Source organism: Petaurus breviceps, unplaced genomic scaffold (assembly GCF_028583685.1).
Source record: "Petaurus breviceps papuanus isolate PSGF00001 unplaced genomic scaffold, PetGlider_PUasm1.0 90804, whole genome shotgun sequence".
In the NCBI taxonomy this organism is placed as follows: Eukaryota; Metazoa; Chordata; class Mammalia; order Diprotodontia; family Petauridae; genus Petaurus; species Petaurus breviceps.
In genome coordinates this window covers 5,062,202-5,085,185 of record NW_027187348.1, presented here as the reverse complement: position 1 = coordinate 5,085,185, position 22,984 = coordinate 5,062,202, and the positions used below count along the sequence as shown (strand labels likewise).

Below are 22,984 nucleotides of genomic sequence, written 5' to 3'. Positions count from 1 at the left end.
CTTAACACTTACTAGCTGTGTGACCTTGGGCAAGTCACTTAACCCCAACTGCCCTCCCAAAAAAAGCAAAATAATAATAATAAAATAAATATAGGAGGCAACTAGGTGGTCCAGTGGTTGGAGCACTGAGCCAGAAAGATCTGACTTCAAATCCTCCCTCACATACTTATTGTGTATATGATTATGCAACCTTAACCTCCTTCCTCAGTTGGCTCATCAATAAAATAAGGATAATAAAAGCATCTATCTCACAGAGTTATTATAAGGATCAAATGACATAATATGTAAAGCTGTTTGCAAAACCTTAAAGTGCTATATTAATGTTAGCTTTTACTATTAATTTATGTATGGATCAGCCATTCTGGGAATACCAAGGAAATATTTAATTTAAATATTTAATTTCCTTCTGGCATACATTACACTTCAGGCTCACTTTTTAGTGTAGTTAATTCCTATACATAAAGGGAATATAAACTTATTTTAGTATTAGATTAAAAAAATTAAAATTCAACTCAACTCAAGCATAGAAAGTAAACTCCTTGCCTAGCACAATACCTTATGAGTGAGTGTTTGATTGATTTAATGGGAACCTACTTTTTTTGCAAGATGATGGGAGCTCCTAGGGATATAAAGATGAAAATTATGCATTACTTGCCCTCAGTAAGCTTCCAGTCTAATGGGAGAACACAAAAGGCACCCAAACCAGTTTGATAAAAGGTAGAATGTGATTGAGGCAAAGGAGAGATCCAAAGTACTCTAGGAAGTTGGGGATTTTGGAGGTGGGGGGAGGGGTTGGGAAGAACCCTTTTTGCTGTGAATATAAGAAAAATCTTCATATGGAGAATGTAACACCTGAGATGATCCTTGAAGGCAGGGAAAGATTTCAATAGGCAAAGAGTAGAACAGAATGTGGTGTAAGCCTGAGTAATAGCCTGTATCATTTCAATACAGGACAATGCCAGGAAATACCTAGTTGTCCATTTTGCCTGGAAGATAGAATGCATGAAGGGGAGTACTAGAAAATAAGATTTAGAGTCAGATTATAGGGAGGTCTTAAAATGTCAAGCTGGGGTGGCCAGGTGGTGCAGTGAGTAAGAGCGCTGGCTCCAGCGTCAGGAGACCTGAGATCAGTTCTGGCCTCAGATACTTAATACCCACACAAAAATAACTGGCAGTGTAACCTTGATCAAGTTACTTAACCCTGATTGCTTTAAAACAAAAAATGTCAAGCTAAGAAGGTTCTAGTTTGCCCCATAGAAAATTTGTTGTTGTTCAGTCATTTTTCAGCTGTGTGCAATTCTTTGTTGACCCCATTTGGAGTTTTCTTGGCAAAGATATTGGAGTAGTTTGCTATTTCCTTCTCCAGTTCATTTTATAGACAAGGAACTGAGGCAAACAAGGTTAAGTGACTTGTCCAGGGTCTCACAGCTAATCAGTGTCTGAGATCACATTTGAACTCAGGCAGATGAGTCTTTCTCACTCCAGGCCTCTATCCGCTTCACCACTTACTTACCTCCTATAGGAAATAAGGAGCTTCTTAAAGCTTTTGAGCACCAACTAGAATGATGGGAGTGATGATGACCTCCTCAGGAAGTCTATTTTTGAAGATGTGTGGAGGGTGGAGCAAAGAAATGAGAGAGTAAAGCCCTGGGACTAGTAAGGAAGCTATTAGTATGAGGATAGCTAAGACCTGAATGAAAGAGTGGTGGCAAGGTGGGGAAGAGGGCATGCATACATGCATGGAAGATATATTATAGGTATAGAATCCAACTAATTGCACATGGTGGAGAAGATCACTTCAGGGTCTTGGATGACTGACTTTCTTCAAGTCTCAGCTAAAATCCTACCTGGTACAGGAAGTCTTTCCTAGTCCATCATTTTAGTGCCTTCCCTTTAAGATTATCTCTAGGATTGTTTGTTTGCAAATTGTCAACCCTACTAGACTATGAGATAACTGAGCTCCTCTCTTTTTATCCCCAGCACTTAATATGCTTAATAAATACCTATTAATAGGATGGTGGTAATGTAATCCTAATAAAGCTGCCCCCAGCCCCAATATTCTAACTTCCTTATGGGCCCCACTGATCAGCAGGCATGTCCTGATTTAACCACACAGTCTAGCTTTAACTACATCATAAGCCCCCCAGACTCAATATAGCCACTGCCCCCCACACTCAATACCCTAATTTCCTCATATGTGTCTGATTGTTCACTAGAACAACAGATTGTTCATGAACTCATATTTCTCACAGAATAACAGGCATGGCCATGTGATAGGATCCCAGCCACTGCCTCTCGCTAGCCACTGCCCCCAGACCCATTCCTCATTATTTCCCACAGAAAGAGCAGATGTGTCCACGAGTTCAACCACAACCATATCCATCTAGTCTCAGACAGGACCACAATAGCCAACCAATCAGAAAGCAGCACCAGTAGGATGCCCAGGCAAGATGTAGACACCAAAACAATAGAAGGGACTTTCCCTAAGTAGGCACCTGTGAAGTGACAGCAAATAGCTTTAGGTGAACTTATGATAGTAGAGAGGTTTATTATAATATCATTATCATACATACTCCCCCAAATAGGTTTTCTGTATGCATTGTGGGTAACTGAATGCACAGTTCCACTGTGGCTGGTACTTCTCCCATATTACCTAATCTTTTAACAAACCCCTCCAGCCTTTTTAATATTCATATTATCTGTTATGTAATCAGAATCATTACACTATAAATTTGCCTGTGTTGTCTTACTAAGCTGCTGGTTCCTCTGGGAACCTAGCCCATTTCTGAGGGGCATCAATCCTTAATCAGTGCCTGCATTTGGATTAGAGGTAGTTTGACTCTGAATTCTTTGAGATTCTACTGCCACAAAACGCCATGAAACCGCAACAGCGGTGTCATCGACTGAAATAGAAAAGTGAGGACAAGCGAAGGTTTCATTCTGTACATGTCAAGCTGGAGGTAAGGATGAGACATTAAGGTGAAAGGTCTAGCAGGGAGCTGGAGACTGAGGCTGGAGTAATAGAATTAGAAGTCATCAGTACAGAGGTGATAAATGAAGCCATTGTGAAGTAATACCTTTATAGAGAGAGAGAGAATATAGAGAGGTAAGATTCTGGAATCAAAGAATAAGAAATCTGGATCTGGGAAGGATCTCAGCAATCATGTAGTCATCCAACATTTCCTCATTTTAATAGATGAGCAAACTAAGGCCCACAGAAGTTAAATAACTTTATCAAGATCACACAGGTAGTGAACGGAGTTCAAGCCTCTGTCTCCACATGTAGTGCTCTCCTAATGTATCTCTGCCTCCATAGTCCTTTGCCTAGCCTAGAAAAAGACCTCATTTGTTCTTTCTTTAAGTCTCCAGAGAAGGTGGTTTTAACTCCTCCTTTGATGAATATTTTAATCTTTCTAGTCTCCTATGATTTTCTATATCAGAGTTTCTTAATATTTTGGCTAAATTCTTACTGCTTTATAAATTCAGTCTTGCTAATTCCAGTGCCCTCATTAAATGTTTCCTTTCTCCTTTCAATAGCTCAGTGAAGTAGTGAAATTATTATTATTCCTATTTTACAGATGAGGAAACTGAGGTTCAGAGAACCAAACTTTTTCAAGGTCACAGAGCTACCAAGAGGAAGACCTGGAATTCAAGCCCAAATATTGTAATTTTTCTTTCATCCAGATCCACAAGTGTATAATTTAGAGTTATTAGGTTTTGGGGGGTTATTTTTTTGAGACAATCAGGGTTAAGTGACTTGCCTAGGGTCACACAGATAGTAAGTGTTTGAGGTTGAATTTGAACTCAGGTCTTCCTGAATCCAGAGCCAGTGCTCTATCCATTGAATCACCTGCCTGCCCCACATAACTTATAGTCTTAAAAGCCTTGATCGGGGAACTGAGATATTAAGTGATTTGCTCCTGGTAACACAAGGAGTGTGGCAGAGGCAAACCTTTCCAGGCCCTTCCTGACTCTGTCTTCTTATTATGAATAATAAGATGATTGCTAACCAATGAGATTAAAGTTTAGAAAGTGTGCTGCATGTATTATTTCATTTGATTCCCCTAAGTCCATGAGGTAGGTACAATACAGTTTCTACAAATGAGTCTCAGTGTCACAAAGCTATTAAATGTCAGAGGAGAAATTCAAACCTAGGTTTCTCCAACACTTTTTTGACTATGTATTGAATTCCCACTATACTGTAATTACTCCCTTAGAAGAAGAGAAAAGAAGTCCGAAGGGGACACCCACCCTTAGGGGATGGGATGAGACGGATGAAGGAGCTAAGGAGCAGAAGAAGCCGTTATTCAGAAAGCAGTAGAATGAGGAGAGAGCATTGCCACTGAAACCAGGGAAAGAGAGAATATCCAGTTACTGCACGGCACTCTCATCCACATACACCATCTACCAGCCAAACTGGCCTAGTTCCCTGGACATGATATTCCATCTTCCAGCTCTGTCTCTGCACAGGCCATCTGTTCCCTCTGCCTGGAATGCTCTCCTCACTCCACCTCCAAATGGTAGAATCCCTATTTCCTTCAAGGCTCAGTGTCACCCCCACCCCAAGAGTCCTAGCCTGACCCCTACAAAATTGCTAGTGTTTCTCCCCTCCCTACCCCCACTCCCAGTCCAGAAATTTGTCTATATTTTTCATCAAATTATCTGTGTTTATGCTGTTTCCCCCCAGTAGAATGTAAACAACTAGAGAATAGGGATTGATTATTTAGTTTTTACCTCCAGTATCTACTACCAGTCCCTGGTACCTAGTAAGTGCTTATTAAGTACTTGTTCAGTATTAGAAGATAACAACAATAACATATTTATAAAGCTTTTTAAGATCCATACAGTCTGACTTTGGTGAACTTAGGTCTTCTCAGCAATGCAGTGATCCAATACGCACAATGGAAAATGCCATTTACATCCAGAGAAAGAACTCTGGAGTCTGAATGCAGACGGAAGCAGCTTATTTGCTCTCTTTTTCCTTTGGTTATTTTGTTTTGTTTCTTATTTCTCATGGTTCCTCCCATTGGATCTAATTCTTCTTTCCATCATGACTAATATGAAAATATGTTTAATATGAATGTAAAAGTAGAGCTTATATCAGATTATACACTGTCTTGGGGAGGGGGTAGGAAAAGGAGGGGGAGAAAATTTAAAACTCAAAATTTTATAGAAGTGAATGTTGAAAACTAAAAATAAATAAATAATTTAAATAAACAAATGTTTATTGACTGACAATAATACTAACATAATAATACTGACAATAATACAATATAATAGAATATATAGATAATATAATACAATAATACAATATAATAGAATTGTATTATATTATATTAATATATATATTAATATAATAGAATATTATATATTGTGTTTATCTCATAAGATAATTATAAGAATCAAATGAGATAAGATATACAATGTTTTCCAGATCTTAAAGTGAACGTTTTTATATATTTATATATATTTTTTTTCTTTTTTTTTTTTTTTAAAGCAATCGGGGTTAAGTAACTTGCTCAAGGTTACATGGCCAGTTATTTCTGGGTGTGGTGCTAAGTGTCTGAGCCTGGATTTGATCCCCAGGTCATCCCGACACTGGAGCCAGTGCTCTTATTCACTGTGCTACCTGGCTGCCCCTATTTATATATTTTTATATAACAAATGTGTTATTTTAAAAGAAAAAGATTCATACAGTCTGTGCCTTCCTCACAACAACCCTGTGAGATTAACGGATAAGGAAACTGATGCTATGAAAGAAAACATACCTTGCCCATGATCACACAGCTAGGGAATACAATTTAAATCCCACCTGTTTCCTGACTCCCAAATCCTGAGTTTGATCCATTGCAGCAGAAAGGTCAGGGACAATACAGAGTGAGAAAGGTCATAGTATTTTCAATTCACCAGTTGCTGGTCACCATGGGGAGAGAAGTTTTAGTCAAATACTGAGGTTGAGCAGCACTACTTGGGTAGTGAAGAAATGGGAGCAATGAAAGCAAACTACTCTTTCTAGAAGTTTAACAGTGAAGGAAAGACAAAAGCTTTCAGAGGATGACAAGGTTGAAAGTTTGGGAGGTTTTTCTTAGTTGGTGTAAGGCAAGAGGACTAAATATAATTGAAATGGTAATATTTCTTACTTATATTCTAGAGATACCTATAAAAACCTTGAAAATTTCCATTTTCTTGAATTATCCATGTAAATGTTCCCATTTATTTGCACAAATAACCAAGAGTTAACTATAATCCATCTCTTTCTCTCTGGGCTACTGTGGTACTAAAAATGATAACAGATGGGAAAGTGTTTGGAGATTGGATAAGTTACTGACTTTGATACTTGGCTGGATCTGTTTTATCATTATGGGTACTCCTTGCACTGAAGCTTATCTCCTTCCATGCAATCCTTCTTTCTTCCATATCCACTCAACCTAATGAAAGATTTCCTCTGGTGATTTTGGTTAACTTGAGGGTACCAGTATAGTAACTGTTCATCTGTTGGTCCTCATTCCTGCTGCAAAACTCACCTTCCAAGTCCTCCAGTTATATATGTCAAAAATTGCACATAAACTAGACTTAGTTTCTCTTTTCTGCTCTGCCATTTGGACACCAGACTTATTCTGGTGAATGGCAGAATGAGATGTGAGCCATCAGGCAACTATCCCAGAATGCTGTCTGGGAGAGATACTTAGGAATCAGTCTAGCAGGGTCATGGCAGAGATGGAGACTAAAAAAGACACTAGAGTATAAAGTGACTTGCATTCTGGTACCTGGGCCATGTCTGGTCAAAGAGGTCCTGATTTGTGAGAGAAAGGTATGGGTTGAGGTAGAAGAGAATTTATGCCAGGAAGATAGGTGAGTGAAGAGTGTACTGGTACTTTAGCTAGATTCTTCCAATCCAAGGTAGGGAGGGGCAAAAAATGGTGTCTGTACCCCTGTGCCTGACGTCAATATCCTTAATAGTCCTTTCTCAGGCTTTATAGTGTAAGGATGGTTGAAGGCCACACTATTTAACCCTGCCCCTGTCCATTCTACAGGTGATCACCTACTCCAGCCGTCAAGTCTATAATAATTTGACTGAGGAGCAGAAGGGACGAGTAGCCTTTGCTTCTAACTTCCTGGCAGGAGATGCCTCTCTGCAGATTGAGCCCCTGAAGCCTAGTGATGAGGGCCAATACATCTGCAAAGTGAAGAATTCAGGCCGCTACCAGTGGAACCGAGTCAACTTGAAAGTCCTGGGTAAGACAGCTGTCCTAGAGGAATCCCCTACCTCACACAAATGAACCGGAAAGACCTATGATATATACACCACACTAACCCAGCATTTCTTAGACACTTCCATTCTGTGGCAGTGCCAAGGAATTTACTTTCAGTCTGGGATCTACTTCAGAGGTCACCCAGTCTACCTCCAGATCTCCAAATAGGACCTCATTAAATCTTCCTCTGAAGACATGTGCTCATTCTGTTTTCTGATCAACACTAGTAAAAGAAAATTAATCATCCTCTTTGGCAACACATTCCAACATTTAAGAATTTTCTAGGGAGTAAATATGATTTCTTAGGTGTCACCTAAATCCCACCCCATAAACCCATGGGGTCCATTTCTATGAATTCTGTATTGGTTAAAAACAGCTAATAGCCTCGTCACCACCACCACCCCAAGTACATTTACCTAGAGCTGTTTTCTTCATCACTGAAATATTACCCAACTCATTCTCCAGAATTCTTTTATTTAAATCACAGAATCTTACAATTAGAAAGAATCTCAGAAGTAAAAATATAGGGGTTGAGTATCTGAGTTCAAAGTCAAGATCTGCTACTTACTCTTTGTTGAGTGTTAAAAGGATATAGATAACAGCAACAATAACATATTTACAAAGCTCTTTGAGATTCATACAGTCTGTGCCTTCCTCACAACAATCCTGTGAGATAACAGATGCTCTGAAAGAAGAAATACCTTACCCACGATCACACAGCTAGGAAATATCTGAGGTACAATTTAAATCCCACCTGTTTCCTGACTCCCAAGTCTGAGTCAGACTCCCTGATCCACTATAGCAGAAAGGTCAAGGACAATCTCAAGTCCAAGATCTGCTACTTACTCTTTGTTGAGTGTTAAAGAAATATAGGCAACCACAACAATGACAACAATAACAACATATTTATAAAGCTCTTTAAGATTTTGAGCAAGTCATTCAGTATCTCTGGGTCTTTTTACATCCATAAAATGAGGTCAGATTAGATTATGCCTATGAGATCTTACTGCTCAGGGTCACCTAAGTAGCAAGTGGTAGAGTAAAGATTTGAACCCAGGTCCCAAGGTACTGATGGGGATGGGATCTGAACCTCTAAAAGGAAAATGCTCTGTCTTTGAAAGCAACCCAGTCCCTGAATTTTCCCATACATTTCAGTAGCCCACTGGTCACTGATGCCTCCACCCAAGGCATTTGGCCCACCCCAGCCCACCTTGATTACTTACTTGACACTCAATCCCACCTAGGCTCTTCCTCAGTTCCCAGACCACCCCAGGCTACTTGCCACCCTTTAATCCCATCCAGATCTTCCCACAGTCTTTTTCTATATAAAAATAGCAATCCCATCATCATCAAATACTCAGATTCTTAGAATCTGTCCCACTTGTATTGGCATCACAAAAACTGCAGATTCACTAGGAATCTTGCCCACCCAAACAATATCTTAATAAACTCGCTACTTGGACTGCAAGAAGGCTTTAGTGGTTGAACTCTTTCGAGGCAGACCCACCCTGTATCCTTGAATTTCAGGGTTCCCAGCATCCTAAACCACATCAGTACCAAGTTCATGTTCTGTTGACTGTGTCACACTGCCAAGTGATCTAGGGCCAACTAGAATAAATTGAATCCTCTTTCATGTAAAAGCCTTCCTAATATTAAAAGGTGGTCATCGTGCACTGAATATCTTCTCTTATCTAGGCTAACCTCAGTTCCTCCAATCAGTCCTCAGATACCATGATCTTGAGGCCCTTGACCATCCTGGTTACCCTGCACTAGGTACTGTCCAGCTTACCAATGTCTTTCCTAAAATACGGCACCCAGACAGAACATATATGAAAGAGTATTTTCTTCCCTAAGTCAAAAGTTTTATTAGGGTTTTGGGACCATTATATTACATAGTAATTCATCTTAAGCTTTCAATATAGATTAAAAAAATTAAAAATAAAAACCCATATCTTTTTTTTTTAAGCAATTGTGGTTAAGTAACTTGCTCAAGGTTATACAGCTAGTTATTTCTGGGTGTGGTGCTAAGTATCTGAGCCTGGATTATATCCCCCAGGTCATCCCAACACTGGGGCCAGTGCTCTTACTCACTGTGCTACCTGGCTGCCCCAAAACCCAGATCTTTATTCAGAAAAAATATTTAGCCAAATCTCCTTTTTTTTTTTTTTTTGCCTTTTGGAGGGCAATTGTGGTTAAGTAACATGCCCAAGGTTACATGCTAGTTGTTTGTGTGTGTGTGGGTGGGTGTTAAGTATCTGAGGCCGAGGAACCGAACTTGGGTCCTCCTGACTGGAACTGGCACTTTACTCACTGCACCACCTAGCCACCCCCAAATCTCCTTTCTTAACCTTATGTTTGTGAAGATTATTTTAAACCTGAGGGTAAAACTTTACATTTGTCCCAATTAAACTTCATCTTATTAGGTTTGGCCCAATGCTCTAGATTTTTTTTTTATCCTAATTCTGTCATCTAGTCTATTGCTTAAACCATTCCCCTCTCCAAACTCTCCTCCCCAAGTTTTGTGACATTTCTAAATTAGATAAACCTGTTAATCTATTCCTTTATCCCAAGTCATCCATAAACATTTTAAACAGTACATGGCCAAGAACAGCTCCCTGTATCACTCTACTCTATTTGAGACTTCCTTCCAAACTGACCTAAAGCTATTACTAACCACTCTTTGGGTCTAATCATTCAAACAATCCTCCAAAATTCACGATACTATTTACTATTATCTAACCCAAACATTTCCAAGTAGTCCACATACACAGCAAGGGAGACTGTGTCAAATGCTTTGCCAGAATCTTCTTAAAATATAATCTTGTCATTTCTTCATCAACCAGTCTAGGCACCCTGTCAAAAAATTAAGTGAGGTTAATCTGGCATATCTGTTCCTGATGATTGTTTGTGATCATTGTTTTCTTTTCTACTTGTCTAGTAACCATCCCTTTAATAATACATTCTCAAATTTTTGCAAGAATTTAATTCAACCTTACTGGTCTATAGTTTACAACTCCATCCAATCTCTTTTTTGAAAACTAGAAAATCAGGACACATTTATGTAACACCCCTCAGGTTCTCCATAGTCATTTGAAAACAGTAGTATTGACTTAGCAATTACATCTTCCAGTTCACTCAGTACCCTGGAATGTAATTCATCTAAGCCTAGTACCTTGAACTTACTGAGGGCAACTAGAGGTTCTCTTATCAGCCATTTTTATTCTGTCCTTTTCAGTCCAAAGAGCTTATTCCTTGGCAGAGGAAATATTAAGTAAAATGAGTTACCTTCTCTATGTCATCTCTTGTACTTATCTGGTCCCACATGAGTAGTATATCCATTCTTTGATCCTCTTCTTTTGCTCAATTTAGCTTTAAAAAAACCTTTTTTTAGGTCTTAGTTTTCCTCACCAACTCTAATTCACTCTGAACTTTAGCATTCAGGCCATTTTTACTAGACCACTAATGTCGTTCAGTTGTTTTTCAGTCGTGTCCCACTCTTCATGAACCCATTTTGGGGTTTTGTTGGCAAAGATACTGCAGTGATTTGATATTTCCTTCTCTAGCTCATTTTACAGATAAGGAAACAAAGGCAAACAGGGTTAAGTGACTTGCTCAGGGTAACACAGCCAGTAAGTGTCTGAGACTGGTTTTGAATTCAGATCTTCCCGACTCCAGACCTGGTGCTCTATTCACTTTGCCACCTAGCTTCACTATTGGACAATGAGAATCTGACCACTGAAAAAGGAAGATAGGGAACCTGAGAGAGAGGCAATCTAAGGGGAGTTCAAGGCTCTTTCAGAGGACAAGGAGCAGGGCAGGCATTTTATATATTAATAAAATAAAAGACTGGGCAGCTGGTTAGAGCTTCCTGAGGCTGTCTCTAAGGATCTGAAGTACCAGAAGAATCTTAACAAACCAACTCTTAGGGTTAGGAAATCATTCATCAAAATCTGCTGCCTATTCATCACCTGGTGCCATGTTCTACCATCCTGGGTGAACCTTTTCCCTGGCCTTCATTAAATTCTCCATAGAGGGACTGCCCAACACAAAGACCTTCCAATAGTTGTGCAAGCGTGATTTAATTCCTCTGGTGAGGTATCTCCATTGGATAACTGGACAAGAATCCCACATTAAGAGTACCAACAGTTAAATAAATGTTTGTAGATGGTCTTTAAAAATAGGATTCTTGCAATGCCATCTGATACTCTCACTATCACTATGGAAATGGATGGAGCCCCATAGGATGAAAGGCCTATTTTTACTTACAGTTAACAAATAACCCCCCCCCCCCCCCAAAAAAAAATCCATACTAAACAAACCGTATCCTGGTAGTTCCCATAACTTTGGCCCATCTCCCAAACCATCATTACCATGTAACACACGGCTCCCTCCACACTAAAGAATGAGAGGTGCATTTATAGAATGAAATTGTAGAGGGGAAAAAAAGATTTAAGTTCAATTGATAGTCTCTGTTGATTTGTATTACTCCCTTTATTTACTATACCTAACAACAATAGCTAGCATTTATAAAGTACATTAAAGTTTACAAATCACTTTGCAAATGTGTTTCTTAAGGTTTCCAATGTTAGAATGTTAACCACAAACCCATGTGCCTCCTTTGCTTAGGAAAGATTCCTAGTCACAGATGTTTTAATATATTTCATCATTTCTTCCATGGTAAAGAATAGTTCCAAACCTGAGCCAACCCCATTCAATAGCACTGCCAGGAACTGAAGGGGTGGGAGGATGGGAAGACAAGCCATGGTGGTTGGGGGATGGGGAGGGACTCTCAAATGAAGTCACTCCTAAGGTAGCACACCTAGAATCTTGCAATCTGATAAGGTGGTATTCATTTCCTTTCCATTCAGCATAGGGTTGGTTTTTTTTTATTTGCTAGTTTTTCATTGTTTTCTCTTAATCAAGTTAGTAGAAGATAAATACTTTGCAGGATAATAACCGTGTTTCCCGGATAATAAGACCTATCCTGAAAATAAGCCCTCCCCTTACTGTGTAAGATTCCTCTAAAATAAGCCCTCCCCGGAAAATAAGCCCTATTGAGATTGCTACTGTAGTGAAGGTGATCCCCTGTGCTACATGCTGCATTACGCATGCCGCGCTCCGAGTTGCATCCAATCAGAGCTGCAGCAGTGAGCGCGTCATCCTGTTCTTCCCCAGTGGTTTGCTTATTGAATAAAGGTACATTTTTTTTGTTCACATTTATCTGTTTATTAAAATTGCTGTCAATGTTCATTAAAATAAGCCCTCCCCTGAAAATAAGCCCTCTGGTGTTTTTCTGTCCAAAAAAATAATAAGACAGTGTCTTATTATTGGGGAAACACGGTAATCATCTTTTATGTTTAATATTCCTATAAAAGGCTAATTAAGTCACTTTTTACTTAACTCCTCCATAAAATGTTAATACAGGAAGATCTAAGATCACTTCTTCTCTTCCCCATCCCCCTTACAGAGAAGGCAGTTGGCACAGGGGAGAAATGACTTATCCAAGGTCACAGAACAAGTTAATGCTTGAATAATGAAGCCTCCATTTAAGTATACTGAGTTTGATAAATTACTTTATTCACCTAGTGGGGAGTAAACAGCTAAAAGCCCAGCAGAGTCACTTATCTGATTAAAAATTTATCTTGGCTAAAGCCCTTTGGCTCTTCGGAAAGCTGTTTGGCAGTTTAGTGTTTGGTTTTTTGAGGGGATGACAGTGCCTACTGGATTGAGTTCTGAATGAAGAAGAGAAATCCCTTTTAATATTTGTAGAGTATTAGTAGCACACAGTGTACCCATCTCTGAGTTTTAAGAATTAAGAAGTGTAAGAAGAAGTAAGACTTCAAACACTTATGAAAAGTTACTTTATCTTTTAATATCTGCATGGAGTGTGGGTATGAATCTTTTTAACCCCATGCCCCTCTTTTCAAGTTTTAAAATGCCAGGGAGTTAAATACTAAGGGATAATAAGGAAACAGTAAAGGTTTTCTAACAGTTAAAGTATTCTAGGCATTTCCTAAAGGGGAAGATTCTTTTTACACTCAGATCTTTTGATATACATGCTAGGCCTCAGTTCTAAACACCACATAGAGCCATTTGTAGAATGTTAGTGTATGAACCCAATTACCAAGCACCCAGGGATACTAGAAGGTAATTGTGGGCAGTGGAGAGAGCTTAGGCCCTGGAGTCAGGAAGACCTGTGCTCAAATGTGGCTTCAGATTAATTCCTAGCTGTATGACCCTGGGCAAGTAATTTAACCCTATTTGGCTGTTTCCTCATCTGTAAAATGAGTTGGAGAAGGAAATGGCAAACCACTCCAGTATCTTCCCCAAAGGGAGTCACAGAGAGTTGACATGACTGAAATGACTGAGCCACAATAGCAGCAACAAAGTGGTTGGAAGGGTCAGGGCTACAAACTAGTCAGCAGACTATTAAACATAAAAACAAGTATCTTCTCACTAGATAGACTGGGTCATAAGCCATTTTCATCATCACTCATAGTACCTGTCAACTTGAATTAATGAGAAGGCAGCTAATATAGCAAAAAATTATCTTTAGTCGGGGCAAGAAATTTTGATGCAGCAAGTACTGGGGAGCTGGAAAAGGGGGCAGGAGGAGGGGTTCTTGGGCAGAGGGTGAGGGGCAGCTGGTGCTTAGGGATTGGGACTTCCTTTGGTTTCATGTGGTAAACAGTTTCGTATAACTACTGAAAATTCTTAGAGAAAGCTTGGGAAGAGAGAGTTTAGGACATTTACATAACAGTCAGAGGCTGGGAGTGATCAGGTTTGGTCAGCCTCAAGCAATTCATGGGTCTGGGAATGGGGACCTAGTCAGCTTCTGTCAGTTGCATTTGACAAACCACAGTCCCATTTATATAATGATTTAAGGTTGGCAAGTGCATTACATACATGATTAGTTTCTTACAAAAACACTGTGCAGCTGGTGCTACCATTATTTCCATTTATAGATGAGGAAATTGAAGCTCGGAGAGCTTCCCCTGACTCACTCAACTAGTGTGAGTGGAACAGGGATTCCAAACCAGGTCTTCTGATTCTCAGTAAGTCCAGCATTCTATTATCTTGCAGGATTCCTTAGATTGTGATCTCTAGAGCTGGGACTAGTCATTTACCTCTCTTTGTCTGGCCAGTGCTCAGCCCAAGGCCTGGTATATAATAAGTCCTTAAGTGTTTTTTTGACTGACCTGATTTTCAGTCATAGTATTGGAATTGGGAGGTGGGGGTGAAGGAGACCTTAGAAGTCACCTAGTCCAACCCCTCATTTTACAGAAAAGGAAACTGATCCAACATGATGTCCAATGTGGTCAGTTAACCTAATGGCAAACTCAGGAACCATATTTATGTAAATTAAATCCTACAATTCTTCTGTTCATTGCTGCCCAAAGAACCACATGTGCACATTTGAATAGGGTGCCTTCCCTAATCTTATATTGTCGTCAGTATTGATGCCACTAGTTGGATGAGAGGGAAAGTTGCCTCTCTCCTTTCAACTTTCAACTCCTTTCAACCCATTTACAAGGGAGGAGTCCTACCTTATACTGCACAAGTTAGTCAGCTTGTCTATTAATTTACTAGGCTAGAGTGCCTAGAACAAAACAGGCAGATATGGTCTCATAGGTATCCCTAAGACTTAGTTAGAGGTGAACTTTGACTGGAATAAAACTCTGAAAGAGAAAACATTATTCAAAATGTCAATATCCTATATATTCTTTTAAGTGGAGGTATTGTAGATTTTAAAAAGGCTGGTTTAATAATCCTACCCACTACACTTTTCAAATGTAGGGGGGACTCCTGTTTGTAGAAAATGGAGAAATTACTTAGTCAGAACCAGATTAATCAGGATTTTTATCTTGTCTGTAGCCCTAAGGCATTTTGTCAAATCCTCCACCCTTTGATGAATGGAAGTATTATTGGCAGTGGAGTCAGGAAGACTAATTTTCTAATTTTCTAATGTTCTAATGTGGCTTCAGACATTTACCAGCTGTGTGACTCTGGGCAAGTCATTTAACCCTGTTTGCCTCCATTTCCTTATCTGTAAAATGAGCTGGAGAAGGAAATGGCAAACCACTCTAGTATCTTTGCCAAGAAAACCTCAAATGGGGTCAAGAGAGCCAGACCCAACTGAATAACAAGAAGTAACTAGCTGCTCTACTTTTGGCAGATTTATTTGTTTAGTTAACAGATATCTGGATGAATGAAGTCTTCAATGACTTCCACATCATGACCTTGTGCCAGGATAGTGATATGTTTTCCAACTCTTCATCTATTTTCTCCATGTGTCTAAGTAGCCTGTTGTTTACTTACTCCAGCGAAAAATATGAATAGTATTTCTTGCTTCATTCATCTTCAACAAAATTCTACTAGACTTCTGGTTCTTGGATCAGTATATCCTTGTGAATAAGCTTTTCCTTTCCAAAGCTTTATCCCAGTCAAACATCCCCTCTGACCAAGTGTTAGTGATACCTATAAAATCAAATTTGCATCTTTTACTTTAGGCACACTGGTTCACCTTGCTTATTTCCTATATTTTATTTGTGCATACATGGACATATAGACAGACAGACAAATAAATATCTAACTCCATGGGTTTTATTGTTGACTACTTTCTTCAATTTCTGCCTCCTCTTACCAAGCATCTTTATTGCTAGTATTCTCATTTTAATAGGCTGTTTTCTCCTCTTCACAATCCTCTTTCCCTTTAATTTTTATCTTAAAGCCTTTTTGGTTGGATTTCCAAGACTGCAGGCAAATATATTTTTGCTTGCTTCTCTTGAATGCACTTCATCCCAGACCAAGAGTTCATCATTTCTTTATTTTTAAACTGTCATTCAAAAATCACAACTAGCCCATAATGGGACTAAATCTTAGTATTATTAGGTTATTTCCTAGAAGGGCAGGGACTTTTGCCTCTTTCTGTATTCTCAAGATTTAGCATAGTTCCTGGCACACTCATTGCTGTTCAGTCATTTTTAGCTGTGTCAGACTCTTGATGATCCTATGTGGGGTTTTCATGGCAAAGATAATGGAGTGGTTTGCCATTTCCCTCTCCAGCTCATTTTACAGATGAGGAAATGGAGGCAAACAGGGTTAGATGACTTGCCCAGAGTTATACAGCTAGTGTCAGAGATCAGTTTTGAACTCTGGAATGTCTTCATGACTCCAGGCCAGGCACTCTATTCCATCCACTCTATCTACTTCACTACCTACCTGACACAAAGTAGGTGTTTAATTAATGTTTATTTACTATTAGCCTCACCCTATAACCAGCTGAGCTAACTGGCTTTATAGAGAAAACTAGTTTGATCCAAACTGGCTCATGTTTGGTGATTGAACCTATAGTCATGGTGTTATTAAGGCCTGGCAACATCTCTTCTAAAATTATTTCAGGGCTTTGAGAAGGGAAAGGTGGAAGGGCTGTCTCCCAGGATGTCTCTACTATGAAATAGGGGAAATAGGGTGACATGATACACAGGAAAGGGGAGAGAGGGAAAGCTACATCATGGGAGTTGTATAGCAAGGCTGGGTTCCGTGACAGATCGACTAAGAGTTATCTCAGAGTCTTACCCTTTGGGATGTCTGGTGGCTACGTGAATAATCGTTATTCTTTTGATGCCAGTGAAACCATCTAAACCTAAATGTGAGCTAGAAGGAGTGCTGACTGAAGGAGGGGACCTGACCTTGCAGTGTGAGTCATCTTCAGGCACAAAGCCTATTGTGTACCATTGGCAGCGCATTAAGGAGAAGGAGGGAGAAGATGAACACCTGCCCCCCAAATCACGGGTTGGTAAGTCATCTTTCTACTTTCTCATCAGACTAGCAGATTGAGTGTAGGATTGGGAGTCAAATGAAATGAATTCTAAATCTGTATTTACCAGTAAGTCAATTACTCCATCTATAAAATGGGTATGTAATAGCTGATCCCTCTCATCTTCGTGAACCTGTATATGATATTCAGAGACAGTGTGGGACAGTGGAAGAGCCCTGGATTTACTGCCAGAAGATCTGGGTTCAAATCCCAAATCTATGAACTATCTGTATGATTTTGGATAGGTCACATAATCTTTCTGATAACTGCCTGTAAAATAACAATAATATCTACCATTTATGTAGAGTTTTAAGGTTTTTGAAGCACTTCATGTATGTTACATACAACTCTGTGAGGTAGATGCTATTGTTATCCCCATTTTTTGGATGAAGAAACTGGTACAGAAGGTGTGTTGTGACATGCCTACAATCACAAAGGTATTAAGTGTCTTGGGCAAGATTTGAACTCCTGCCTTCCTGCCTCCAAGACCAGAGCTCTATCCACTCTCCCACCTAGCTGCCTTATGGTAAGAATATTGAAATGTCGATAATAATCCTTATACTACTTTCTTAGATTGTTATGAGGAACTAACCCTGCAAACAATAAAACTCTGTCAATTCAAAGTACTTTTATTGAAAGGATAGAGCAATCCAAATGATTCTTATTTTATCTTACTTGGTATTCTCTAAAAGCCCACCATCCCTTATTAATTTTAGGAAGGTACCTAAAATAAAAATGCCCTCCAATTCCTCCCCATTGGTCAATAGTGAATTTAATTGGTCATTCTTAGGAAGAACTTACAATCTGTCTTTCTGTTTTGTGTCAAGACTATGAAAACCCTGGGCGTGTCTTGCTGCAGAATCTCACTTTATCTTCCTCTGGACTGTATCAATGCACAGCTGGCAATGAGGCGGGGAAGGAAAGCTGTGTGGTTCGAGTGACAGTGCAGTGTGAGTATGGGAGAGGAGCGCCGGAAAAAGGAAGTCTTACTCTCTTGAGTCTCCTTGTGGCAAGTACTATATTTCAGGGACGGAAAGTCTGAGCATTAACAAGGTCAAGTTCAAAGCTCTATTTCCCAGAATGATTTCATAATTTCCCAGGTGACTTGGGAAGATTTATTCTACCTGAGTTTGGGAGTATACTCACAAACAAAGGTGAAGATTATCAGTCCATCAAATGTATTGAGTACCCTTCCCCAGGAAGACCATAGGGAGCCAAAGAAAATTAACATTCTTTCTTTATTTTTGGCTGGCCTATACTACTACTCATTTAAGACAAGAATAAAAAAGTTTTTTGTTTTTGCTTTTTTACAAAAATGTCCCTATTTACTGCTTGGGGGAGAGGGAAAGAGCAAAAGGAAGTAGAAGGAAGAGAAAAAAGATACTTGTTAATTTTTTACAAATCATAAATTAAAACACACACACATACACACAAAATGTGCCTAAAGATATAGTTCTGGATGTGACTTTTTAATAATTTGCCATTGTCAGTTTGTCAGCTTTTGACTTTAAAAGAGAAACTCCACACTTTAACCATGGAGGGAACTGTCAGGATCTACTTAGTGTAGTAAGCAGTTTGTTAGCCTCATGATCCAAAGATCTTCCAGTGTAAGCCTTGGAAGAGTAACTGATTGCTGGTATTTTTTTAAAAAGGATATATATGATGACCCCATGGGCATAGGGGTTCTAAATGCTACAGATGAGCCTTGAGATAAACTATGGGACATATAGGCAACTGATTCCCTTAATAGAAGCTCTAGGCATTTCAGATGTAGGGTGAAATTCTTGGTTCAGGGAGCCTCCAAATCCAAACTACTTAATAGATATAATATGCCTTGGCCTCTCTAAGCCTCTGTTCTCAGATCTGTAAAATGGGAATAATAAATATCAACCTATCTATCTCTATGGCAGGTGAAAGATGAAAAGGCTGAGGAAACAAAGCCTTACTCTTTCTAGCGTATTGATTTATTAAGCAATGCATGGCAATTGCCCAACAAACAGGGCCCAGACCTTCTTACCTTAGACAACCTGGAATAGAGGGGGAGACAGATTTTTATACATTAAAAACAATCAAGTAAGACCAATTAATTAAAAGGAAACAATACAGCATTGGGTAATTTGATTTCTAACTGGAGGAAAGATTTGGGACTTTCCAGGTTGGGAAGGGGAAAGTGAACAGGTATGAAATTCTCTGAAATCAGGAAAGGAGGTGTCTCACTCTTCCCAAGTGTGTATGAGCAATCAAAGAAACATGGAAACAATAACTGATCAGTACAGGGCCAGTTTTCAGATAAGACATGTGGGCTGCTTGGGATGTACAATTGTGAGAAAACTCCTTGCATAAGTCTTCTCATCTCACTAAGTTTCTGGTAAGCATAACCTAGGTCCTTAGTTAAGGGTCTCTAAACAGCAAACAGAGGTGTCCAGTTTCCCAAACACACAGGACTAGGTTCAAACAATACAATAAGGTTTTCTCCCAATTCCCACAAATTAATAAACTTTTCTCACAAGACAAAATCTAGATTAGATCCATAATTGAATGAAAGGAAGTTGAGCTAGCTCCAGAATTGAGTCAAAAGATGGAAGTCAGTGTAGTTCACCCAATTTCCATTAACACTCAATGCTCTAATCCCTTCAATTCCTTCAGCAGCACCACCCCCAAGCTGTTGGGAGTAAAGTACTTCATAAACTACAGGATACAATGTAAACATAAACTATCATTACTATTTATTATTATTATCATTATTGTTGTTAGGCCAGATGTAGACATTTATAGGCATTGAAGTATAAATTGGGGAAGAGAAATAACCAAGCAGTTAAGTGAGCTCTCAGCTCTGCTTGAATCCTACTTCTAAATTCCTGTGGCTAAACCTCACACTGAGTCATGGCCAAGGACTCCATTTTAATTCATTTTTATTATAGGGGGAGGAGAGAGAAGAAAGAGAACAAGAAAGGAAGGGAGGATAAGCAGAAGGTTATTCATTTGCCAATCTCTAGAACAGTTGCTCCAGAGCTCGGTTTTTTAATGATACTGATTGCAAAAATATAGAAGATGGTAGTGCCTCGCCACAGAAAAGGACGGTGATAGTTGTTTTACACTTACAAGGGAAGCACTCCGTAGTCCAATCTGAGGTTGGTGTTTCCTAAGTATCTGGTTTTCTCAGCTCATGTCCAGTTTTGATTCTGCTTTCTGAGGAAACAGATGTACAAAGCTTTGGCATGATTGCGGGAGCAGTGACAGGTATGGTGGCTGGAGCCCTGCTGATTTTCCTTCTGATATGGTTGCTCATCCGAAGAAAAGACAAGAATAGATATGAAGAAGAAGAGAGACCCAATGAAATCAGGTAAAAAGAATCCCCAAACCTTTTCTAGATATTTGCTTCTTTTTCTGTTTAAAAAAAAAGGAAAAGAAAGAAAGTCCTCCCGATCACCTAGGCTTGTTACCTCAGGGTTACCCTCGACTCTTTCCATCTTTCCACCGCCTTAATCCCCACATCCAATCAGTTGCCCCAGGTCTAGTTGATTCCCCTTCCCTAACATCTCTCAAACAGGTTCTGTTCTCAATAATCACTTTGCCACAAACCCAGTTCAGGTCCTCTCATCTGGATCATTGTAATACCCTGCTAACTGGTGACCCTGCTTCTAGACTTTCTTCACTTTGACTCATCCTTTACATAGCTGCCAAAATAATTTTCCTAAGACACATATCTGACCCTGGCACTCTGCCAATCAAGAACCTTTGACAGCTCTCGAGTACTCAGTAAAAGTCAGCTTTAATCAATCTAGCTTCCATCTACCTCATATAACCTCCTCTCACACATTTTGTGTTCTAGCCAAACTGGACTACTAGCTGTTCCCAAACCACATTCCATATTGACAAGCCATCCTCTATACCTGAAATGTTCTCTCTTCTGGCTCAGGTGCTACTTCTTTGATAACTTTACCCACTCAAATCACATTTACTTCTCTGTATAAATTATATTCCACTCCAATAGAGCATAAACTCCTCTTTTTTATTTATTCCCTGCACCTAGTATATTGCACAGAGTAAGAGTTTAAGAAATGTTTGTTGAATTTAGTTGAATTGAATTCTAGATCTAGCTTTGTGATTATCAGCAATATGATAGCAAGCATTCCCAATTTCCTCTTAAATACCTTCTACCATGCATCAGATTCCTCAAATTAAATATTCTTTTAGTTAGAACATAACACTTAGTGCTTTACTGGGTCATTCCTAAGACAGTAAGGAAACCTATAATTCTTTTAGTAGCCAAATGGTAGCAGGATATAATAGAAAGAGCACTGGACAAGAAATCACCACTAGGTCTTAACCTTTATTCTGACAAGAACTAGCAGGTGACTTTAAGCAAGTTAAAACCTGTCTGGGTCTCAGTTTCTTCATCTATAAAATGATGATACCCTGCCAATGCAGCACTGCTATCAGGACTGAATGGGATAACAAAGGTGAAAACACCTTGAAAGAGCTACACAATTAATTGTAAGATGGTCAAGGACCAGGACACCCACTCAACTTACAGGTCTGATTTATTCGTTAAGAATTTTCATGGACTCTCAAAGTTGGACAGTATTTCTGAAGTAACTTAGTCTTACATCTATTTACACTATAAATCTCCTTTACAACTACAAATGTTTAAACTCTGCTTAAAGACTTATAGAGATCAAAGCTTACTGTTATCCAAAGAAGTCCATCCCACATTTGTTAGAAAGCTTCTCTTCACATTGAGGTGAAATCTGTTTTCCTATTATTTTCTACCCCTTGGTCTTAATTCTGCTCTCTGGGGCAAAACAACATAACTCTTAATTCCTGGGGCTGCTAGGTGGCACAGTGAATAGAGCACCCTCCCTAGAATCAGGAGGGACCTGAGTTCAAATCAGGCCTCAGACACTTAACACAAAAAAACTAGCTGTGTGACCTCGGGCAAGTCACTTAAGCCCAATTGCCCTACCTTCCCCCTTCCAAAAAGCAAAAAAAAAAAAAAAAAAGAATAAAAAATAAGTCTTAATTCCTTTTCCTATCATAATCTTCTACCTTTGTTCAAAGGAAACTTAAATAATGCACTTAACAGAACCTATCCAGTCCCATTTAAGGCACCACATAGAGATGTGACCTTGCTTCTGAATCACCTTTCTCAGGCTTATTCTCTGTTTTCCTATTTGTTTCCTATCAACGTTTCCTATTAGACCTCTTTTAATATCTCCATCCTCCCAGCAGATCCACACATACAAACATGCAGGCACCCTCCTCTAAATGGACTCCACAACACATTGATAGAAAACCTTCCCCTCTAACCTCACTAACACACCTTTTCTCTTACCTTAATGCACAATGCCCCATATACTCCTGTACCTCTTTTTAGGTATAATTAACACCCCTCAGCAGGAAGCAGTCCTAGAGAACATCTTTCTCATACATTTATTTCTCTCTTCTGATGCTATCACTACCCTGATTCAGGCCCTCGTCACATAATGCCTGGGGGTATGTCTTTCCCACTACCTTGTCCTACTGACCAGTCAAATAGATCTTCCTAAAATGTTTGTCTGATCCTGTTACCTCCCCCTATTAAATAAACTCTAATGGCTTCCTTTATCTCCACAATCAAATATAATATCCTTTTTTTGGCTTTTTAAAGCCCTTCATAACCTGGCCCACAACCTTTCTAGTCTTGTGATACCTTACTTCCCTCTACATACCATGAATCAGATCCAGTGATAGTGCCTCTTGCCGTTTCTTAAATAGAACATTCTACCTTCTGACTGGTCATTTCCACAGCTTGTCTCAAATGCCTGGAATTCTCTCTCCTCATCTCTGCATCCTGGCTTCCTTCAGGTCCTAGCTAAATTCCCAACTTCTAGAAAAAGCCTTTCCTGATCCTTCTTAATGCTTGTGACTT

The 22,984-nt window shown here is 39.3% G+C and overlaps 1 protein-coding gene and 1 long non-coding RNA gene across 5 annotated transcripts in view; one reads left to right on the top strand and one right to left on the bottom strand.

Moving 5' to 3' along the window:
• Positions 1–22,984, bottom strand: part of LOC138147563 (uncharacterized) — a 90,168-nt gene that overhangs the window by 55,445 nt on the left and 11,739 nt on the right. The gene's annotated exons all lie outside the window — the stretch shown is intronic.
• CLMP (CXADR like membrane protein) overlaps positions 1–22,984 on the top strand; it is a 134,288-nt gene that overhangs the window by 107,403 nt on the left and 3,901 nt on the right. For all 3 annotated transcript variants that reach the window (XM_069070082.1, XM_069070081.1, XM_069070080.1), the window contains 4 exons: positions 7,035–7,236; positions 16,885–17,052; positions 17,901–18,023; positions 20,275–20,416. In XM_069070082.1, the coding sequence (XP_068926183.1) occupies positions 7,035–7,236; positions 16,885–17,052; positions 17,901–18,023; positions 20,275–20,416 (635 nt within the window). The remainder of the gene's footprint in view (positions 1–7,034; positions 7,237–16,884; positions 17,053–17,900; positions 18,024–20,274; positions 20,417–22,984) is intronic.